Raw genomic sequence first — 21,036 nt, forward strand, 5'->3', positions numbered from 1 at the left:
GACTCCCTTATTCCAATCTTTTATTTTCCAAATAAGGAAACTGAGACCTAGAGAGGGGGAGTGATTTGTCTAAAGTTACAAGGTTAGTGTCAGAGCTAGACTCTCAGTTCAATGTTCTTTCCAACAAACCTAGTAAAATATTGAATGAGAAGAGAGCAATATAAAACAATGCCAGCCTCCAGGGTCATAGGAAGAATAGTTTAATTTCTGAGTTATCCTGAGAATGGACCAATGCAGGAAAGCATGTGTACATTATGGAAGAATTCAACTGAGCAAGCATTCAAGTGCTTCCTATGTGGTAGACACTGTGCTAGGTTCTTGAGATAATGAAATCTGGAAATTAAATACAAATCAACTTTTAACCTTTAACAATCTGGCCCTACCTTACGTTTCTAGGCTTGTTACATACTACCACCCTTCACAAACTCAACATTCTACGCAAACTGGCCTATTTGCTACACTGTTCACAATCCTCCATCTCTCTCCTTCATGACTTTGCAGAGACTGTACCTTATGCCTGGAATGCCCTCCTTCCTGACCTCTACCTCTTCAAATCCCTGGCTTCTTTCAGACTTAAGGCCTACCAGTTTCCCCTAGTTGTAAATGATCTCCCTTTTCCTACCCTCCCACCCCCAAAATTATTTTGTATTTACTCGTCTATTTACATGTTGTTTTCTCCCAGTTGAATGTGTGCTTTCTGAAAGCTGGGACTGTTTTGTTTCCCTCTGTATCCCCAGCACCTAGCTCACTGCCTGTCATTTGATGCTTGTTGGAAGAAGGAATGAATGAATGAGTAAGTGAATAAATGAATATGCTACACACTGGATGAGGCTCTCAGTAAAATACTAGTGAAGACCACATCTCTAAGGAAAGGTCAGCTAGAAACAGCAAAGTAACATTCATTGGCAAAGTTTGTGCTTCAAAAAGAGATTGCAGTTCTGTCTTCACTGTATATCTCCTGAATAACTTTGATTCCTCGGTAACTTGGGGCATCTTACATCTCCTGAAAAATAGAACCAGAGAACAGTGTTGGGATAAAATGAAAACTCATATAAAAACAAAATTGCTCTTTAAAAAAAAAAAAGCAGTTTTATCTAGTTGAAATTTCATCTCATTTTCTTTTCTCTGTTATTTAACATTGTGAAGTAGAGGTCAATTAAAGTTCAGAAGTTCCTTCATTCTTACCTACAACTTTTATTACGTTTATTGATTTGTGGGATATTTTCTCCCTGAATGTGCTCATCATCAAGGTCTCCCAGGATATGTACACAATGGCACAACAATGAAGCCCTTTTCTGTCTTGCTTACCTTTCCTGTAAAGTCAGGGTGTGGTAAGAATGTTTCAGTGTGCAGAGAAATTATACAAGCACAAAATTGCTTTCAGGGGTGAGGAACCTGCAGCCTTGAGGCTGCGTGTGGCCCTCTAGGTTCTGATTCAGTCAAAGTGCCCCACTTGAGGATCTAGAGGGCTACATGTGGCCTCAAGTTTGCAGTTTTTCCCCCATCCCTGCAAGGAAAGCAGGCAGAGGCAGACACAATTCTCTTAGTTCTAACTGCTAAAGACAAAAACAATCCAATACCCAAGACAGAAAGGTCCTGGAAATGAAAAGTTAAGTAAGTAGAGCTTAAAGAAAGCCATGGATTTGGAGCCAGCAGGCCAGGCCTCTGGGTTTGAGCCCCAGGCTCTGCCACTTACTATCAACATGAACTTGGGCAAGACAATTAAAGGATTTTTCTTCACCATATAGTAAACAGATTAAGCAATAGTCACAGAATACCAGGGCATACTGAGTTGAGAGTTTTTTGGTTTTGTTCAGTCGTTTCAGTCATATTTGACATTTCGTGATCCCATTTGGAGTTTTCTTGGCAAAGACACTGGAGTGGTTTGCCATTTCCTTCTCCAGCTCATTTTACAGATGAGGAAACTGAGGCAAACAGGCTGAAGTGATTTGCCCAGGGTTGTTGTTATTTGTCCTGTGCTCTCAAAGAGGACCATGACTTTTGGAAGGTGATGCCATAACTAGCAAGTGAATTGGATTTAAGTGAGGGAGGGCTATGCAAAGCCACCAGCCTCACTTTCACCTCCTGAGCCATGTGGACCCAGTGGCCAGATATATATCAGGAGGACTGGAGATGGCCCCAGAGGCAGTGGAAGACCTTGACCTTTTAAAGCTAAAGTCTTTAGCAAGTCTCAATTTGACAAAGGCAATGCCCATTCAATGATTAAGGCTAGGTTTTAAAAAATGAGGCAAAGAATAGCCTCTTTAACCCAGTTTAAAAAAAAAAATCAAATTGAGAGGGGAAGACCTCTCAGGGTTTCTGGCCAAAACAGAAAAATTCCTGTTTACATTCACTCTGAGTCAATCAGGGCCTAAACAATGGCCAGGGTCACACAGCCTGTAAGTGTCTGAGGCCAGATTTGAACATAGGTTTTCCTGACTATAAGCCCAGAGCTCTATCTAGTTGCCTACAAATTGAGGGTAGGGTCCCTTTATTATCGGTCACCATGCAGTTCTAGAAAGAGGCTCACCAACCTTTCCCTACCATACTCCACAGCAGCCAGAATCCCCTTCACATACTCTGAGGAGTAAATCCTCATGGACTAGTCCCTCATACATATATGGAGATCACCAGAGTGAAGAGATCTCTGGACTTGAAGTCAGGAGAGATCAGGGCTTGAATCCTGCTTCCAACCCTTATTTGCTATGTGAACATAGACAAGCCTCAGTTTCCTTTCCTGTAAAATGAGGATAATAGCACTTGTAGTAGCAATACTATGAGGTTATTATTGGACTCAAAATGTCAGCTGCTATGTGATATGAACCAAAGAAGGCCGGATTTGGGGAAGGGTGAAACCTTGGTTTAAATTCTTCCTCTGATGCTTATTTGATCCATGACTGGCAAAGTCACTTTACTTTTCGAGCTTCAGTTTCTTCGTCTGCAAAATGAGGACAATAATAATTATGCGACATTAATATTATATTATATGTAAAATGAGAGTAATGATATATTAATTATAATATATTAGTATTATATTATCTGAAAACTGAGGAAATAATATATTAATTGTAATATTATGATATAACATTAGTATTGTATTACCTGAAAAATGAGGATGATACCTCATGAGGCTCAATGACACAATATTCATAAAAATCCTCTGCAAACCATAAAGCCTTATATAGGTCTTGAAGGTAGTCACTAAAACACAAACACTAACTGGAAATGGAATGGAATAAGCCATTCATATCTTAGCTTGAATTACTCAGTCATCTAGCAGAGAATAGGGCCTTGAGGAAACACGTTGATTTTGATTGGAGAAGAGGGGAAGAAGGAAAAGTAAAAGGGAAAGATCTTAGTAGACCGTAAGCTCTAGATGTCCCCAACTTGGGACCAGAAGAAGGATGAAAATCCAGGTGTCCTGATTCCCAAGCCAAGCAGTATTTCATCTGTACGATGGACGCCTCTGAGAATTGTCTTGTCCTCTCACATCTTGGACACCACAGCCAGAAATCCCACCTCCTGAGGGGAAGCGATCACAGATCAGTGAGTGGACATTCCTTTCTTCAAAGAAGAGGAGCTTTCTAGGCCCTTGTAGGCACATTTACAAAGACATACACAGGCTAGCAGATAATTTGTCACCTATAACAACAGCCAAAATACATAATAAAGCATTTAAAGTTTACAAAATGCTTTCCTCATGTGAGGGTAGTCGTGTATTATTGTCACTGTTTTATGGATGAGGAATTTACATCTCAGAGACTTGTGGTGCTTTGTTCAAGGATACGCAACTAGTTGGTGTCAGAGCAAGGACTGGAATCCTGGCCTCCTGATGCTAACCTCAATGCCATAACCATTACACCACATATATTGCTATGTTTCGTGTCTTCTAGTTCAGATTGTTAGGTACCATGTCCTACCAGGTATCTATTTTTTTTAAGGGAAGTAACATTGCTATACGGTAGAAATGAGCTTGCCTCTAGAGTCAGTGGTCCCAGGTTCAAATTCTGCTTCTGATAATTGCTACCTGTATGACTTTGAGCAAATCATTTATTTTTTCCTGAACCTCCAGGGATCTGTTCTTGGCCTTGGCCCTTTCATGACTTGGACAAAGCTAGGAGGGAGAACTAACATGTTGGAATACTGAACCAGGACCCAAAAAAAGTTATCAATAGGTTATAATTTTAAGATAAATCTAATAAGTTGAAATTTAATTGAGATAAGTTTAAATTCTTTATGCTTGGGGCATAAACTAAGTCAACAGGCATGAGATGGGAAAGGTTTGGCCAGGCAGTAATCTGTCTGAAAAAGATCTGGGAATGTTCATGGACTGCTGTTGTCGTTTCTCCCTTGTTTTTGAAGAGGACTGATGACATCATAGGGTGATGTCTTGACTCATGTGGGAATTGGATTTAAGTGAGGCAGACTAGCATGGTCATCAGCCTTAGTCTCTCTTCCAGAATCATCTAAGTCCAGGGACAAGACAGAAGTCAGGATGACTGGTGATGGCCCCATGATGTAGTGGATAACCTTGGCATCTTGATGTCTGATCAAGCTCTAAGTCCTCCACAGAGCCTGTGTTAGCCACCTTCGTGGCCTTGGGAACAAATTGTTCTTATCTGCCCGTTCCTCTGGAGAAGTCTTCATGTTTTGGGGGTAGACATCTCCTAACTAATCAACAGGTTTGAGGCCTGTTGGTTATTTTCAACCTGGTTTAGCCTGTCTGCCGAGAGTTTACTGAGGTGTGGCCACTGCTCTTGCTATTGCTTCTTGCAGCTACAGGTGAGAGCCTAGTGCCAGGTAGACACTAAAGGTGGATGAGCAGTCCTGCAAAGAGCTTGTCAAGCCCTCACACCAGAAGTGCTCCTTGAACACCCCATACACCTCTCATGGTCTGCAAGCTGTATATGAACGCAGAATGTGATAGAGCAGCTAAGAAAGCTAATGCAATTTATATAATGTGAAGAGCCTAAAGACATGGTATCCATCCAGGACTTCAGAGAGAATAGTTCTGCCATATTTTGCCTTGGGGAGGCCACATCTGGAATATCATATTTCGTTATGGGTGGCACATTTTGGGAAGAGTATCAGTAAACTGGACAGTGTTCATAAAATGGCAACCAAGGTACTGAAGAGCCTAGAAAGCATTGCATGGGAGGATTGAATGGGAAAAAAAAAAGAGGGCCATGCAGTATGAAGAGAGAGAATGAGCTGGAGACAGCAAGTTTTGGAAGAGCGATCAGTGAACTAGGGGCAATGGGTACAAGTTGTGAGGATGCAGATGTAGGCTCAAAGTCAAGGAAAACCCTACAGTTAGTGGGCTTGAGGTCTTCAGTCAAAGGCTAGGCAACCACTCATCAGCTATATCGCAGAGGAGACTAATTCTGTACTTTTTCTAGGAACAATTAGGTGCGGCCATAGTGCATGGAGCCCTGGGCCTGTAGTTAGAAAGTGTCCTCTTCCTGAGTTCAAATGTGGCCTCAGACATTTGTTAGCTGTGTGACCCTGGGCAAGTCACGGAATCTTATTTGCCTCAGTTTCCTCATCTGTAAAATGAGCTAGAGAAGGTAGCCTTGTTTAGTAAGGGTAAGAGTAAGAGTAAGCAGGAGTACTCCCTAACTTAATATGCTAAAAGTATACTTCCTGGGGAGACATGAAATGATAGAAGGATGCAGCTAGGTGGAGCAATGGATTCTCAGGAATACCTGAATTCCAATCTTGTCTCTGACATGTACCAGCTGTGTCTGGTCACTTAATCTGTCTGCCTCAGTGTCCTCCTCTGTAAAATGGGGAAAATGATAGCACCTACCTCCCAGGGTTGCTTTGAGGATCAAACAAAACATTTGTGAAGTGCATTGCAAACATTAAATAAATGTTATATTACTTTCTACTTTATCTCATATTGTGAAATATCATTATTATTATTGTATTGAGCCTAGATGTCAACATGAATAGTAAAATGATACTTCCAGGTGGTTCTGTAAGTCTTTTGGGATCCTGTCTGTTCCCCTTCCTAAAAGTTTCCCCCTCTCCACTCCAAACTTTCCCAGATAATTAGAGCATCACTTCTTTCCACTTGATTACACTGCTTTTTCTGATAATTCACGTGTGTCTCCATTCTCTCTCCCTTTCTGCCCTTCCAAGTTCATATCAGACGTTACCTATCTGTCCCTCTTCAACTATTTTGAGAACTGTATTGTATACTTTACATGTAGATTAAAGATGTCACTTTCACTCTGGCCTTCATCCCCACTGGAAACTTGGACCCTACCTCTCTTCCCTGCCACCAGCTTTAAATCCGTGCTACTCACATTGACCCTCTTTCCCCTGTCCAGCTCTCCTTTATGTATTTATTTTGTCCTTTGACTAGAATGTAAGCTCCTCGAGGGCAGGTTTAGCACAGTGGCTGGCATGTAGTAAAGGCTTCAGCTGTTAAAAAAAAACAACCCACAAACCTATGATAGAACTTGTTTTCTACTGTTTACCATTGTCCTTAATGTACGTCTTCTGAGGAAAAGATCACTCTACCAGTGATCTACAGTTTATAGAATATACCCACATCTATCTCTGCTATAACACTCAGTAACAGCGTAAACTGCATCCCTGCCCAAGAAACAATCTTTCCTCTTTCCCCTCCACTGTAGGCAGTAATCTACACTACCCATTATTTTATCTTCCCTGCCCTAGTACAAAGGCAGATCTGCAAAGTGTGAAATTCACAATGGTTCTCAACTGAACACTATGTATATGTGCCCTCACTTCATACCTTCCCAGCATCTTTTCTCTTCACCCTATTAGTTCTGCCCCACTTATCTTAGAGATTTTTATGCCTCCCACCTACCTTTAATGTATGGCTGGAGCAAAACTTTTAGTGAGTTCATTTTTTAAAAATCCTATTTCTGCTTTCCAGAGATGTAGCTTCAGCTGGTTAAGTAGGTTAAGACTCTTAGGGGGACAACATCTCAGTTACAATTAATAAGACAAAAATTTGTTTGAAAAATATAGTTACTCAGCTAAGGAGCCAGCCAGTATCCACCCAGGCTTCAATGTAGCTGGTCCAAAAAGTGTCTCTAGAAGCAGGGTTAGAGAGTATGCCGATAAAATATTCTGAAGAATGTTTGCCATCCAACACAACCATAGGAGTTGAAAGCAGAAAAGAAATCAAAGTCCACTGACACACAGGTTGTTGCAAAGGTCACGCAGACAGGTAGCACATCTGGACTATGAACCCAGATCCTCTATCTAAAGGCAGGCAGGTGGAACAGTGGCTAGATTGCGGGGCCTAGTACCAGGAGGAAGGTCCGAGTTCAGATCCAGCCTCAGACACTTAATAGCTATGGCCCTTGGCAAATCACTTAACCTGTTTACCTGTTTCCTCAGTTTTAAAATGAAGATCATAACACCTACCTTCCAGGGTCGTGAGGGTCAAATGAAGTATTTGTAAAATACCTGGCACGTAGCACATGCTATATTAATGATAGCTATTATAACTTATGAAATTTACTACTTATTGCTACATGATTACTTATAAAACTCCTTTCTACTTTATCTCACTGTTTTGTTGCCTTTCTCTACCTATGTAACCAATTACGTAAGCAAGGGAAGATCTCCAGCAGTGGACCAGGTTTTTTTCCCTTTCACGAAGTGTGGGTCACCCACTCTGACCTTTGTGGGTCATATGTAATAATCATGTGATCACATTTAATATTCAGATGGTTTTATTAACAAGTTTATAATACATATATTGCATATGGTATATAGTATATGAGGACTGTACAGTACAAATTTATGTTCACAGTTTGACATGACAAAATGTCATTACTGAATTCCCATTGGACTACCAAAGTAGAAACAGTGAAGGTACATTAAACATTCACATCTTTAGTAAGAAAGATTACCAAAATGTTTCAGTATTTGCAAGTTATACTAATGCATGCTAAAAACCTTTTACCCATTCAGTCTTATTAGCTTATAAAATATATTACACTTTATTAAAAATTTCTGCATAGTTTACACAAGTATTAAAGTACTGTAAATGTAATAATCCTGCTATATTGGCAGGTATGGTTTAAGAGATGCTAAGCAGAAAGATTATTTTGACCCTCTAACATTAAGTACATAAACAGCTGAGAAAAAAAGTGCTAGTATTTGTAAAACATAACGTTGCAGCCCTCGTTTAATGCATGTAAAATGGCTTTATTTTAGAAAGAATTCTCAGTCGTTTTAGAAGTCGTTAACCTTGACTGAAAGGGAAAAGAAGACAACATATTCTGACCAACTTTATGTATTCCAGGGATTAATCAAGAACTATGGTATATTTTTTTAAACAAACGAAATCACTGCCCAACCTGCTTCCTTTGAAGAGATTGTCTTTAAAAATAAACCGATCACAAATGACACACAGGGCTATACAGTATCAGCAAAATCATCTAAAATTCCTTATTAGTGCAATACTGATAGTGCAGATCAGTGTTTCATTTTAAAAAATATACGTCTAGTTCTCCTATGAACTGTTTCAAGGCTCTAGAGAACCTTCTGCTAATTTAGCATCTCCTTAGTTGTATGTAGTAGCTATTCTGCTAATACATTCCCCAACCCAAAAGTCCATTAGAAAGTTAATGCCCATTGAAGATGTAGATTCACATTTAAAAACTCTAATAGAAGACAGATTTAATGTCAATTTCCTGATTTCTTCCCCACGACACTTAAGTAATTCGAGAAATCCATAGCAAATGGAATTAAAAAAAAATTCCATGTGTACAAACAATTATAGTTGATTAAGGATGTTATTACTAAAACCACCATTGAGAATGACAGGGTATATAACATAAAAATATTTTCAAGGGCATTTCAAGATTATGCTGTATTTGAGTCCTTCCATAATAAACTGCTAAAAATTGCTAAGAGACTAGAATTTTCATCTATGATAGTAAAATACAATATTTATAAAAGAGAATTTGGTAAAAGGCCAAATATATAAACTAAAGATACAGAAAGTAACATGGGAACACACATCATGTCTCAGGGTTGCTTTCCTTTTGAAGTTGATTGTTAATGGCTCTTTGTTACTGAAACAAACCGATGCTAAACAAATTAAAAGCATTGATGACTATCTCTGAAAGCTCGTGTTAACTATTTCTAACATAACTTAAATGTGCCAAATAGGCAAACCACAAATTTCAGTGTACCCCATTCTATTATATAGACCCATACAAGTAACAAAATCATACACGTTACTTTTTTGAGGGCAGAACAACACAAATTACGTTCATTTGGTCAGATAAGCCCTTTGTATTCCATTCCATCTTGGTTCTTGACGTAATGGCAACTCAAGCTGATGTTCTGGCATGAATGTGGCATCACGCACATGACAACAAACCTCTTCATGTTTTTTTGGGGGGGAGGGGGGTGTAAGGGAGGAAGTGGGGGAAGGACGGATCAAATTTTGAATTCATATTTTGATTAATAAGTTGAACCAAATTATGCACTACTTAGGAAAACCCCCCAAAATAATTCAGATAAGCCAAGATAATATATTCATTTGCATAACATCTTATCAACCAAAATGTAGTAATCTTACTCATCAGGTGGATCATCAATGCTGGAGAAATTGGGTATAGAGATTTGAAAAACACACAACTATTCCATATTTGACTTCTTGGAAAATGACTTGGATTTCCCGATGCTTAGTTTACTACCATCGCGGCTGGCTGTTCCATGTAATTCATCCAGGATTCAAAAGGTGATAGAATCTTCAAGACGCCAAATTACACAAGCCCTCTTTCGGTCATTACTGAAACCAAGTCACACTTTTTTTTTTTACAATATCAGTTGAATGGTACCAAGGGGTAAACTTCATTTGCTCCTCTCCTCTCCCCACTTCTGCCAAAGAACGGCAACATATTTAATCGTAGGTGCCCACTTTTGGTCCTGGGTGCCCTATCTGCCAATTTAGAACGTGATATTTATACTCCTAAATATCCCAGGGTTGTGACAGTACTGCTCAAAAGCCAGCTTTTGAGGAAGAACCTCCTCACGGGATCGGTGCTGCTTATTTCAATCCCAATTTAAACAGGGATCGTGACTTTCGTACGCTCATCCCACTGTCAGGATACCTAGTATGGATGGCACCTTGCTTGTTCCAATCATCCTGTGGGGAATCTCTGAGTATGCTACTCACTAACGGGAATAATTGTGAATTGACACACATGAATCCCTGAATGGTGGTTTGCTAAATTATTTGGAAATCTGTTATAGAAGTACGGTGTGTGTGCTTCGTATTAACTAGTTATATTTACAAAGTGTCACTTAGAGGTCTTAAATTGAATGAATCTACCAAAGCATTAACAGATGCTTCTTTAGGATGCTTATTATAAACACAGATGAGAGCCAAGTTGGCACATTATAGCTCATGCAGAATCCAGTTTCTGCATAAGTGTGTGTAACCTATTAGGTTATGGGAATATTGTTTGTAAATATTTCATTGTTTAAAAGCTATGCGCAGATACAAGAAGATGCCATCTGGAACCCAGAAGATTACTAAGTTAAGGAAGATTATTTTTTTGCAGTTACCCCGATCAACTCTTCAATTATTCATCCATATGGTTGCACGGATGACCCAGTGTTAAAGAACTTAGGTGGTTTGTGCTTCATCATGGTACAAATGTGCACAGGCATGCATGGAACATGGACTGAGCACGTTGGAAGACCCCGGGGGGTAGCAGCTAGGTGGCACAGTGGATAGAGCACCGGCCCTGGATTCAGGAGGACCTGAGTTCAAATCTGGCCTCAGATACATAACACTTACTAGCTGTGTGACCCTGGGCAAGTCACTTAACCCCATTGCCTAGCCAAAAAAAAAGAAAAAAAAAGAAAAGGAAGACCCCAGGGGCAGGGGTGAGGGAGTGGGAGAGCATTCTCATTTACCTTTGCCAAGAGAAGAAACAAAGGCCAATAAGAAAATGCTTTCCCAGCGTGTGCCAGCACACCGGCCCATGCTAGAAGCATGCTTATGTTAGTGTGTCTGATGCTCTGGGGATTTGAAGCACTTCAAATAAAATAATAAAGTCAGAGAGGCAGTCTTAACACCAGGTTATCCAGATCTTCTGGTCTCCCCCCAATCCCCACCCCTGTTCAACAACTCCTTGCTCCCCACTTCATGGTGGACACAGAGGGCATTCTCTAGGACTGATGCCCCAGACTGAGGGAGCAGCATGAGCTCATCTTCCCATCTTTAAAACATTTTCGACTGGGCTGAACACAGGAGGTTGAGATAATGAATACTGTCAAAGAACACAATGTAGATGAGATGATAAATTCAACTTCTGACAAGTGGGATTCATTGAGAATAAATGAAGAGTTGACCGCTGATAAGCATCTCATCTTGCACAGTTAACCCAGGTCAGGAAGGTTCCATTCCTTCCAATACTGAGCATCAAATAAGATTCTAGGGCCCATAAACATGAAGATCTCTGGCAAGAACTAGCAGTCTAGATATTGTATTTCTAATACATTTACTGGTTTGTCGATATATGATGACTGAATACATGGAGAAACCGACAAATGGCTATGTTAATTTACACATTCCCTTATTTGCAGTACATTAAACATGTCTATAGAGGAAGGGTTTGCTTAGCATCCCCAGAAAAAAAAAAAGTGTTCACATTCTTTAGGTCTGACCCGTGGTAAGGAGAAAGGAGGGTTAGATACCATCTATTACTGACCACATGGAAGTTTTTAATGGTATAAACTCAGTGATTCAGACCAGCTGAATCAAAATTAAAATGTACATGTAAAAAAATGAGTTAGAGAAAGGGAGGGAGACGGCGGAAGGTGGAAAAGGGAGTTGATCCAGGAGATGGATGTGTTCAGACTAGCATGTGGCGTTTCCTATGGAGAGCAAGGTGATCAGAGCGAGAGAAGCTTCGGTCACAGTCTGGGCACTGGAAAGGTTTAATCCCAGTATGTTTTCGAAAATGCCTTGTTAGTTCATCAGACCGAGCAAATTTCCACGTGCATCCCTCCCATGTGCATTTGTAGGGTTTTTCTCCTGCAAAAGAAAAGAGGGAACATGACTATTTAAAAAATAACACTAATAATGACAGCTTAACACTTCTAACTATGAGGTTCGGTGAATATTGCTTCTGGGCCATTTCCCCTATAGAGTATTTTAAAATACAGTTCCTTAGAAGGATGGGCAAATGAATGCATTCTCTAATGTTTAACTGAATCTGTGCCAAGAAATAGCATTTAAAAAGTTACTGCTAAAACAAAAGGCAGGACTGAACAAATGCTCTGGAAGCCTCCACAAGCCGCAGCAGGTTTGGGGAGTTCTATCCTCTCCCAGGAAGTGTGAGTATTTGCTCCAACTGATAAATACACTTGATTCAGATTCTTAAGCTTATTTGAGGGCCAAGGTGGTATAGTGGAAAGAGCACGGAATTTAGCATCAGAAAAACCTTGGTTCAAATACATGCCCTGACACTTATATTTTCTGTGACCTGGCTGATCTTGGACAAAATAACCTCTTTGGGCTTCAGTTTCCTCATCAGAAAAGATGAGATGGGGATTGGACTAAATCTGGAGTGGGGAACCTGCGGCCTCGAGACCACCCTGTCGAAGGGCTGCACTTGAGGACCCAGACCTGGAGGGCCACATGTAGCCTCGGGGCCAAAGGTTCCCCACCCCCGGACTAAATGATTTCTAAGGTCCATGTTCCAACACTCAAATTACTATTACTGTTTTGAGATATGTCAATTAAGAGACTGATGGACTTTTCTTGGTCTGGATCACTAGATAAACCAAATCTCTTTTCAATCTGAAGGACTCATCAAAAAACTCACACATCTCCTTTACTAATTCTGAAGTGACATGTGCCTCATACAGTACCTTAAATCAAGGGAATTCTAAAAGTATCAACATTAACTGCCAAGAGGAACTCTAAATGCTCAAAGTGACCTCAAAGGTCATTTGACGTCACCGCCCCCTCATCCCCCAACTGGGTCATGAGGTAACTTTGAACACGTAGAGTTCCTCTTGGCAGTTAATGTTGATACTTTTAGAATTCTCTTGATTTAAGGTACTGTATGAGTCACGTGCCAAGGTCAAGTAACTAGAACTGTGATAAGACCAGGATTGTTTCCATTATACCATGACGCTTGCCCATGATCTCTGTTCATGCTTTGTTTTCCTAAAAGGCAAGTGCCCAAGAATGTCCTAAGAGCTGCTCCTAGAGTATTGTGGGCTTTAAACACTGTGCAAATGAAGACAGGGCAATGCTTCCTAGAATCCCAGTGCTACGGATCTGGGAATGGATACAATCAATCACTTGGACGTTTTCCCGACCTTCCCTGATCAGCAACGACTCCAAATGGCATCCACTGCTAAGAGTCCCAATTCTACTAAATTACTTCCCTGTTGCATGTATTAAAAAAAGAAAGAAAAAACAAACAACCCCTTTCCCCCCTCATAACTTCAAATTCAAAATTTTCCTCATCATCTTTGTTGCTACATGGCATAGTGGATCAAGCTGTAGACTCAAGCGTCACGAAGACCTGAGCTCGAATCCAGCTGTGACAGTGAGTAGCTACGTGACCTTGGGTCTAGTCCCTTAACTGCTGCCTGCCTGTTTCTTCACAACTATAAAATGGGGATAATAATAGCATCTATCTCCTGGGGTTGTCATTAAGGACCAAATTAGGCAACATTTGTAAAGCACTGTGCAAACATTACAGTGTTATATAAATGCTATTATTCTTATTCTTGTTTTGATATTCTGTTTAATTATTTTGACAAATCTTTCAAGGTCAAGATGATAGGTCCAGAGTTCCAGTTCGACACGATGCCTTCATTATTATTACTATAATGATGTTTACTATTAATCAACTCTTTCCCCAAAGCTCAAACAGAAGCTAAAAGCTGTAACTGGGTCACTCTGGTCATGTCCTTCTTCAAAGGAAAATAAAGCAGCCCTGTGCACATTCGTACCTGTATGTGTTCTTCTGTGGGCTTTCAGGTGAGAGCTCTTAGTGTAGACTTTATTGCATCCCTCATAATCGCATCTGTGTATCCTGCGTTTTCTTTGCGTATCTGGAGACTCCACTGGTAAGGGTCTCTTTCCAGGTTGTACTATGACTGAAGGGTGGTTCCTGTCAAAAGTTAATTTAATAAATCTTAAAATGCCAGACAAAAAAATCTAACCTTGTGTACTTCGTTCTATGCCAGTTAATTTATGTTTACTAGTAAGCACCTGCAATGGCCTTTTTTAGTTCTGTCCACTTATAGCATTTTATCACAGAAACAAAATGATTAGATACTTTTCATAAGCTGCCTTGAGTTTAGCATAGGCCAAATTCCTGTCTCAGGCAGCTATACTTTAAGATTTACCTTGGGGAGGGGGATGGCAAAGAGACTGGAATGGGAGTGGTCTCTAATAGAAGAAAATTTGCTTTTAATTTTTAAATAATAGCTCTTCTGTATCATCAAAGTAATCATTCCTTTGTCTCCACAAAGAAAAAGCTTTATGGTCACTGCCACTCCTTAGAGTAGCTGAGAATTTCCTGTTTAGTGTTGGCAGGTGGGTGTGGCCTCCCCTTACCCCAGGCATCAATTCCTAAAAGAAGAGTTCAGACAGTCATCCTGCCCACAGGACATCTGAAGTTGGCTTTCCACCTTCACAAACAGCAAACAGCTGGCTTATCTTAACCCCACAGGTACATATATTCCTGTGAATCCCTACCTCTCTCAAATGGGACTTCGAAGTAACATCATTAATGACACTCATTACTGTCAGTAATCTTTTGGTTTTAACTTTTTGCATCTCTAGCACTCTACACATAGTTGCTTATAAGTGCTCAAATAAGATCCTGTTGAGTAAAGGGCTTTGTAAACTTTAAAACACTATAAAAACAGCAGCTATTCATTAGGAACATTAAAAGTCATTTTCCCTATGGCTTAAGAAAAAGTTGAAATCCAGATTAACAGTTTAGCTAATTTTTTACATGTATTTTTCTAAGGACTGAGATTAATCCAGGGTTCATATATGTATACTTGATACTTTTTTACCTTTTAATTAAAAAAAAAAACACATGCTTATACAGCATCTGGCTCCAATTTCAATGAAAAACTTTTTTCATTTTTGTAACTGATGACACAGACACTGAAATGTCAGCAAGTCTCAACTTGTCCCTAGCAGAATGCTTCTGTATTTATAGAAAGGAAAAAAAGTCCCTAAACTAAGCAGACCCCTTGGGATGACCCTTGATCCCTTGAAGCCTCTTTTTCTCTGCCTCCAGCCCACTTTGGGACCTGTCTCACACACTTGATCACATTCTATATTACAATCATTTGTATTCTGTATCTTCTTTTCTCCTACTAGACTATGTGCTCCTTGAGGGCAGGGATCATACCTATCTTCTTTGCTCCCCGAGGCCCTATAGTAAGAGTGTGTTTAATGAATGTTTAAGAAATGAGTCAGGGGCTCAGGGATAAAACTGGTTACTCTGGAGAGAGGATATTCTACAAGGAAAGATCAGGGTGTAGATGAGAATTACCTATGGAAGGATCAAGAATGGAGGAAGAAGGGAAACTGGACGAATTTCAAATCAACATTTATTAAGCTTGTATTACATTGTGGTGAAAATGCAATTACTGTTCATGTGTAAAGAGATGAGAAATCAAACCAGGAACACTTCCACTCCAATGGCATAATTTTTCCTTTATGCTTACTTAGAGCAAATCTTTACAGAAGAAAATGTCACATCTTAAAAGTCAATAGCTAGATGATGCCATTTGGGGAGTCAATTACCTAAAAATTCGCTCCTCTAATCACGTTGAACTATAATGATAATAATAAATGATGATAATAGCTAACACTGGTAACACTCCTACCTCTGTGCTAGGCATTATGCCAGATGGTTTACAATTATCATCTCATCTAATCCTCCAAACAGCCCTGAGAGGTAGGTGCTATTATCATCCCTTTTTACAAATAAATGATGCAAAGGTTAAGTGACTTGTCCAGGGTCACAAAGTTCCTAAGTGTCTGAGGCCAAATTTGAACATAGGTCATCCTGACCCCGGATCCAGTGCTCTATCCACTGTGCCACCTTGCTACCTTATGTGTATTATCCATGTGACTCAGCTTGAAATGCAACAATATTTCTTTTTTAAAAAAAGTGAACAAGCTAAGGTATATGATTGTGACATAATACTACTGTGCTGTAAGAAATGATAGGCAGACTGACTTTAGGAAAACATGGAAAAACTTGCATGAAATAAAGAAAAGTGAAAACAAGCAGAACCCAAGGGAACACTGTATACAGTGACAGCCATATTGTTCGGAAGAATAAGTGTGACAAAGGACTTATGAAAGAAGATGTTATCCACCTCCAGAGAAAGAAATGCCAAATAGGATGGGTTTGGGGGGGGGGGGAGAAGAAGGGAGAGAGGGAGACAGTTTAGAACTTAAAATGCATCAAGAAAATAAATCACATTTTTTAAAAAGTGTAGTTCCCACCTTTATCTATACTTTATTTCTGAAATTTCAGTTTCATATGGGGGAACTTATATAGAGCATATATTCACCTGTTTATGAAAAAATACTCCAACAATTATAATCTATGTTGGTGAATTTAACAGACTGCAATCCTTCCAAAAAGGTGCTAGGATTGAGATCAACAATAATTTAAGCAGTGGACAGATAGTTTGTGAACTAGTATGGCCAACTAAGGTGGAGGAAGAAGGGCAGTTAAAGGGAAAACTTTTAAGATTTCCTCTTGGGGGGGGCCTTTATGATGTTTTATATTTTAACATAATACTTCATTTTCCATTAAGACAAAAAGAAAAGCCAAAAACCTTTAGAAAAGTGAAATGTGTCTTTTAATTTCATGAATCAATATTTAAATATTTCACATCTGTAAGCTAATTATTAACTACTGCTAATGGTTTCATGTACCTCAGATTTAACAATGACCCCGTCCCTGCTCTTTAGTAGCTAATTTTATACTTTGAGGGAAGCAGATAATTCCTACCACTTTTTAACGCTAACAGTCTACTACTGTTAAATTTTTAAAACTGTTTTGAGAATTAAAAGCAAGCCAAAAGCCCTCTTGAGATAAGGTAAGAATCACTATCTGAGTTAGTACTCTCAGAGCTTTTTTAAAAGCCAGAAGAACAGGGATCCACTTGCTGGTGAGAAGCTCTTCCTCCAAATCCCCCAGAATCCAAACTCAGAATGAGCTGTGCTTCTCAAGAGATGATTGAGGGTCTGGTACTCTCACTTCTGACTCTTAGCTTCCCATTCTTAAGATGGGATCTTGGGGTAGCTATTGGAAAAGGTGGCCACCTTTAAGCTCTGTTTCAGGATAAATTTCTTAACTGCATTTTCTAAGCTGGCTTTACTTAAGCTTGCTAGAGTGAAAAATAAAAAAATTTCAACCAAAAAAAAAAAAGGCAAGACATTCCATTCCCTAAAACTTTTCCTTCCCAATATGGATGTATTTGTATAAAAATGAACTCACATAAAAATTATCTTCCTGTATACTTTAAGTACAGCTTAAAGCACAAAAAACCTGAAGCATTCTAAAGCATGCCATGTCAGCACGCCATTCTTCAAAGAAATTAGTTTTGAAGTCTTATTCAATGCCTCCAGAATAAGGAATACATAATGGAAATATCACTGGAACTGTCTGAAGCAATGCTATTAAGCTATAGGCTGAGGGTTACAAATGATTCTTTCCTGGCTAGCTGCTTTACTATGTGGGACACCACTGGTTATGTTCCAAGACATGACTTCATCACATCTGTGTGTGAACAACATTCATCCAGGAGCACACTGTCCAAGTGGTGGAAGACTGATTTGTTAATAAGCTTTTGGTAGTATATCACAAACTAATACAAAGTACACCCACTCATTTATGTAGTAATTTAACTGGTAATTCAAGTTTTTGGTAGTGTTAAAAACCAGTATTTTATCATTATGAAGTAACACAAAGTATAAAAATCACTCATTTATATCACATTTAAGGTTTGCAAATATTTAGTGAAGGCATCACTGAAAGACACTAAGGTTTTTGCTATCAGTTATAAATAATAAAATAATAAAATGAATAATAAATTGAACAATAAAAATTAACATCAATTATAAGAGTTTAAAGAACAGAAATAAAAGTTTACTTGCAAGCTGTGGTGTAGTTGGAGATAGGGACCTGGGTTAGAATCCAGCTCTGCTATGTACCTCCTGAGTGATGAAAGTACTCCTCAATAAAATGAGGGATTTTAACTAAATGGCCTTCTAAGTCCATTCAGTTTTAAACATGAGATCCTGAAGGCACAGGGCATTATTTTCAAAATAGCCTTTTAAAATTAAAATCCATAATAATAACTATTTAGGATTATCATGGCACTTGCTTTTTGAATCATCATGGACTCCTCCGGCAGTCTTGGTGAAACCCTTTCTCATTGAAAAAAAAAATTTTTTTTTGTATAAAATACCACCAAAAAATTGTTTTCTCCTCTTAACTGATAAGAGTTCATGTTCATACAACTAAAATAAGAAAGCTAAGGTTTATCTAGTTTGTAATGATCAAAGCATAATTTATTGTGACTGTGACTGAAAACATTAGATCTACTAGGAAACACTGCGGTCTTTTGAGTCTGAAAAATTCTGGTGTTAAAAACAAGGATCTCCCTGTTCTGAAAAATGGCTTAATAAAAGAAGAGAATGAAATTGAAAGGGGAACGCAGGAAGACAAGGGTGGAAAGGATATTGGAGGCTGCAGTCTTGGTCTCTTAGTATAAAACTGCATGCTGAACTTCTTTACATATCCCCAGCTCCAATGGCAAAAGATGGAACCTCTGGAGTGGAAATCCCTCCAGGTTCTTTGATTTGTAATTGTTGTCATTATTTACTTAGCCTATTTGTAGGATTGCTTTAATTTGTAGACAGACACAAGATACAGCCCCAAAACCCATTCCTGGTTACTGAACACCCTATTATCCTATTAGGGCTGATAGGTGCTCCCATGTCCTCTGCCACCTGGTGGCAAATGGTTTTGTGCAAATGACAGGTAGACCCAAATATACTTACTCTTGCAACATTGCAACTTGTGGAGGGGATACTGAGTTCATTAGTGGGGGTGACATTTCTTCAGGATAATAATCTGTCCTCTGTGGTTCAATCCCAGGCTCTATTTTTATTTTTTTCTGTAAAACAGGCTTCTCATATGATTCAATTACAGGTACTGGATGGGGAGAAAAGAGAAAGTGAAATCAATTTAAGAAACCTTGCTGAAAAATGAAAATTTACCAATCTCATTGTGAAAACACTTTTTGAATAGCCATTATTTCTAAACCAATGATCTACTCCCCTATCACAAAAATGACAGAAAGAATGAAGTACTGGGTAAAAATCTCACTGAAACGTGTATTTCAGTGACTAATTATTTTGCCAGAAAGAGGCATCCAAAGGTTTTGAAAATATCCCATCCACCTTCAAGCCTCCTGCCATTTACCAGCTGAAGGATAAAGGATGTAAACACGTGCACAGTTATTCTGACAATTCCCTACTTTCAAAAGGTATTTAAAAAATGACTACTGGCTTTACATTAAATGCCTACATGCACACGGAGCTGACCTCAAGCATTCTGGAGAGTAATTCATAGCCATGGTCCCCGGTAATCTCAGCAATCTTCTATTGCATCAGAAGCCACATTGATGTGTTTTATTGGGCTTTCTACCATCAACACTTTAACAAAATTATTTTTTACACATTTTAGATGAAGTCTACCATCAACATCTTTTCATGCTTCAACTGCTCCTGGCTCCTTTCCTTCTTTATCCAGAATTTCTCTTTCTCAGATGCACACCTCAAGTCTATGAGTCACTGGCCCACAGCATCCTATGTCACGAGAAGGTCTTACCTTGCATGCTACTTGTATTTTCCAATTCATCAGCTAGAACAGTAGACACCATTATAGGCTGCTGAAGGTGACTTGCGTACATGAAAGGTACAGGTTGCACAACAACCGGCTGTATAACTGGAAGGATCCCAGGGCTTCGAATGCCGTGTCTAGAAAGAGCTGCCATCACGGGAGGGATTGACAATGGCACGCTGAAGGGCTGTACACCAGGCGGAGGTGGGGTGAACTTTTTCATAGGTGGGCTAGGTGAAGGCATAGTTAATCCAGGTGAGGCTCGCCTATGAGAAGTCTGAAATTTCAGTGGGGAAGGTGAACTTCCGGCTGAAGGTGGGGAACTTCGCTTGTTCACTGTGAGATCAACTGGTTCCATCTGGATTCCATTAGAAGGAAGGCCTTCCGAGGTCGGGTAGAATTTATTGTGTAACATGTTCGGTGCAGAATAAATGACACTGTACTTGTTGGATTTCATATGTTCCATGAAATTAGATGGATATGACTATTTAAGGGGAAAAAAAGACTGTTAACAAAAAAAAATATGCATATTGGAAGAAAAATACTGATTTTTTAAAAACAAGTTTGATAGTTTAAAATTTGGAGCTATATCCCAAAGCTGCTAACTACATATACCTTTGACCCAGTCAGTACTATACTCCCAGAGTTCAAAGTAAAAGGGAAAAGGCTCATATATATAGCAATTGTTTTTGTAGGATCCCCAAAATGGAAAACTGAGATGGTGCCAACCTTTTGGAGAAGGGCTAAATATACTGTGGTATATGAATGTAATGGACTATTATTTTGCCCCAAGTAATGATGAAATGAATAGTTTCAGAAGAAAGTGGGAAGATATCTAAAATCTGATGCAGATACAGTGAGCAGAATTAGGAGAACAATTTGTATTACAGCATTTTCGAGAAAAACAACTTCGCAAGACTTTAGGACTTTTGGTTAATGCAATGATAAACTATGAGTCCAGAGTACTGAAGATGAATCACACCACCCACCTCCTACCAGAGACGTGAGGGACTTAAAATCCAGGATTCGACCGGGCCAGTATGAGAATTTGTTTTGCTGGACTATGCATATTTGCTGTGAGAGCTTTTGTTTGTTTTTGTTATGT

The 21,036-nt window shown here is 39.2% G+C and overlaps 1 protein-coding gene across 3 annotated transcripts in view; it reads right to left on the reverse strand.

Moving 5' to 3' along the window:
• Positions 1-7,700: 7,700 nt before the first annotated feature.
• Positions 7,701-21,036, reverse strand: part of KLF3 (KLF transcription factor 3) — a 40,253-nt gene continuing 26,917 nt past the window's right edge. For all 3 annotated transcript variants that reach the window (XM_078148536.1, XM_020991859.2, XM_020991868.2), the window contains exons 3-6: positions 19,920-20,415; positions 19,088-19,241; positions 13,987-14,147; positions 7,701-12,049 (exon numbers count right to left, since the gene is read on the reverse strand). In XM_078148536.1, coding sequence (XP_078004662.1) covers positions 11,868-12,049; positions 13,987-14,147; positions 19,088-19,241; positions 19,920-20,415 — 993 coding nt within the window. In that variant the 3' untranslated portion in view covers positions 7,701-11,867. The remainder of the gene's footprint in view (positions 12,050-13,986; positions 14,148-19,087; positions 19,242-19,919; positions 20,416-21,036) is intronic.

The sequence above is a fragment of the Phascolarctos cinereus genome, unplaced genomic scaffold (assembly GCF_003287225.1).
Source record: "Phascolarctos cinereus isolate Bilbo 61053 unplaced genomic scaffold, phaCin_HiC Scaffold_9;HRSCAF=440, whole genome shotgun sequence".
In the NCBI taxonomy this organism is placed as follows: domain Eukaryota; kingdom Metazoa; phylum Chordata; class Mammalia; order Diprotodontia; family Phascolarctidae; genus Phascolarctos; species Phascolarctos cinereus.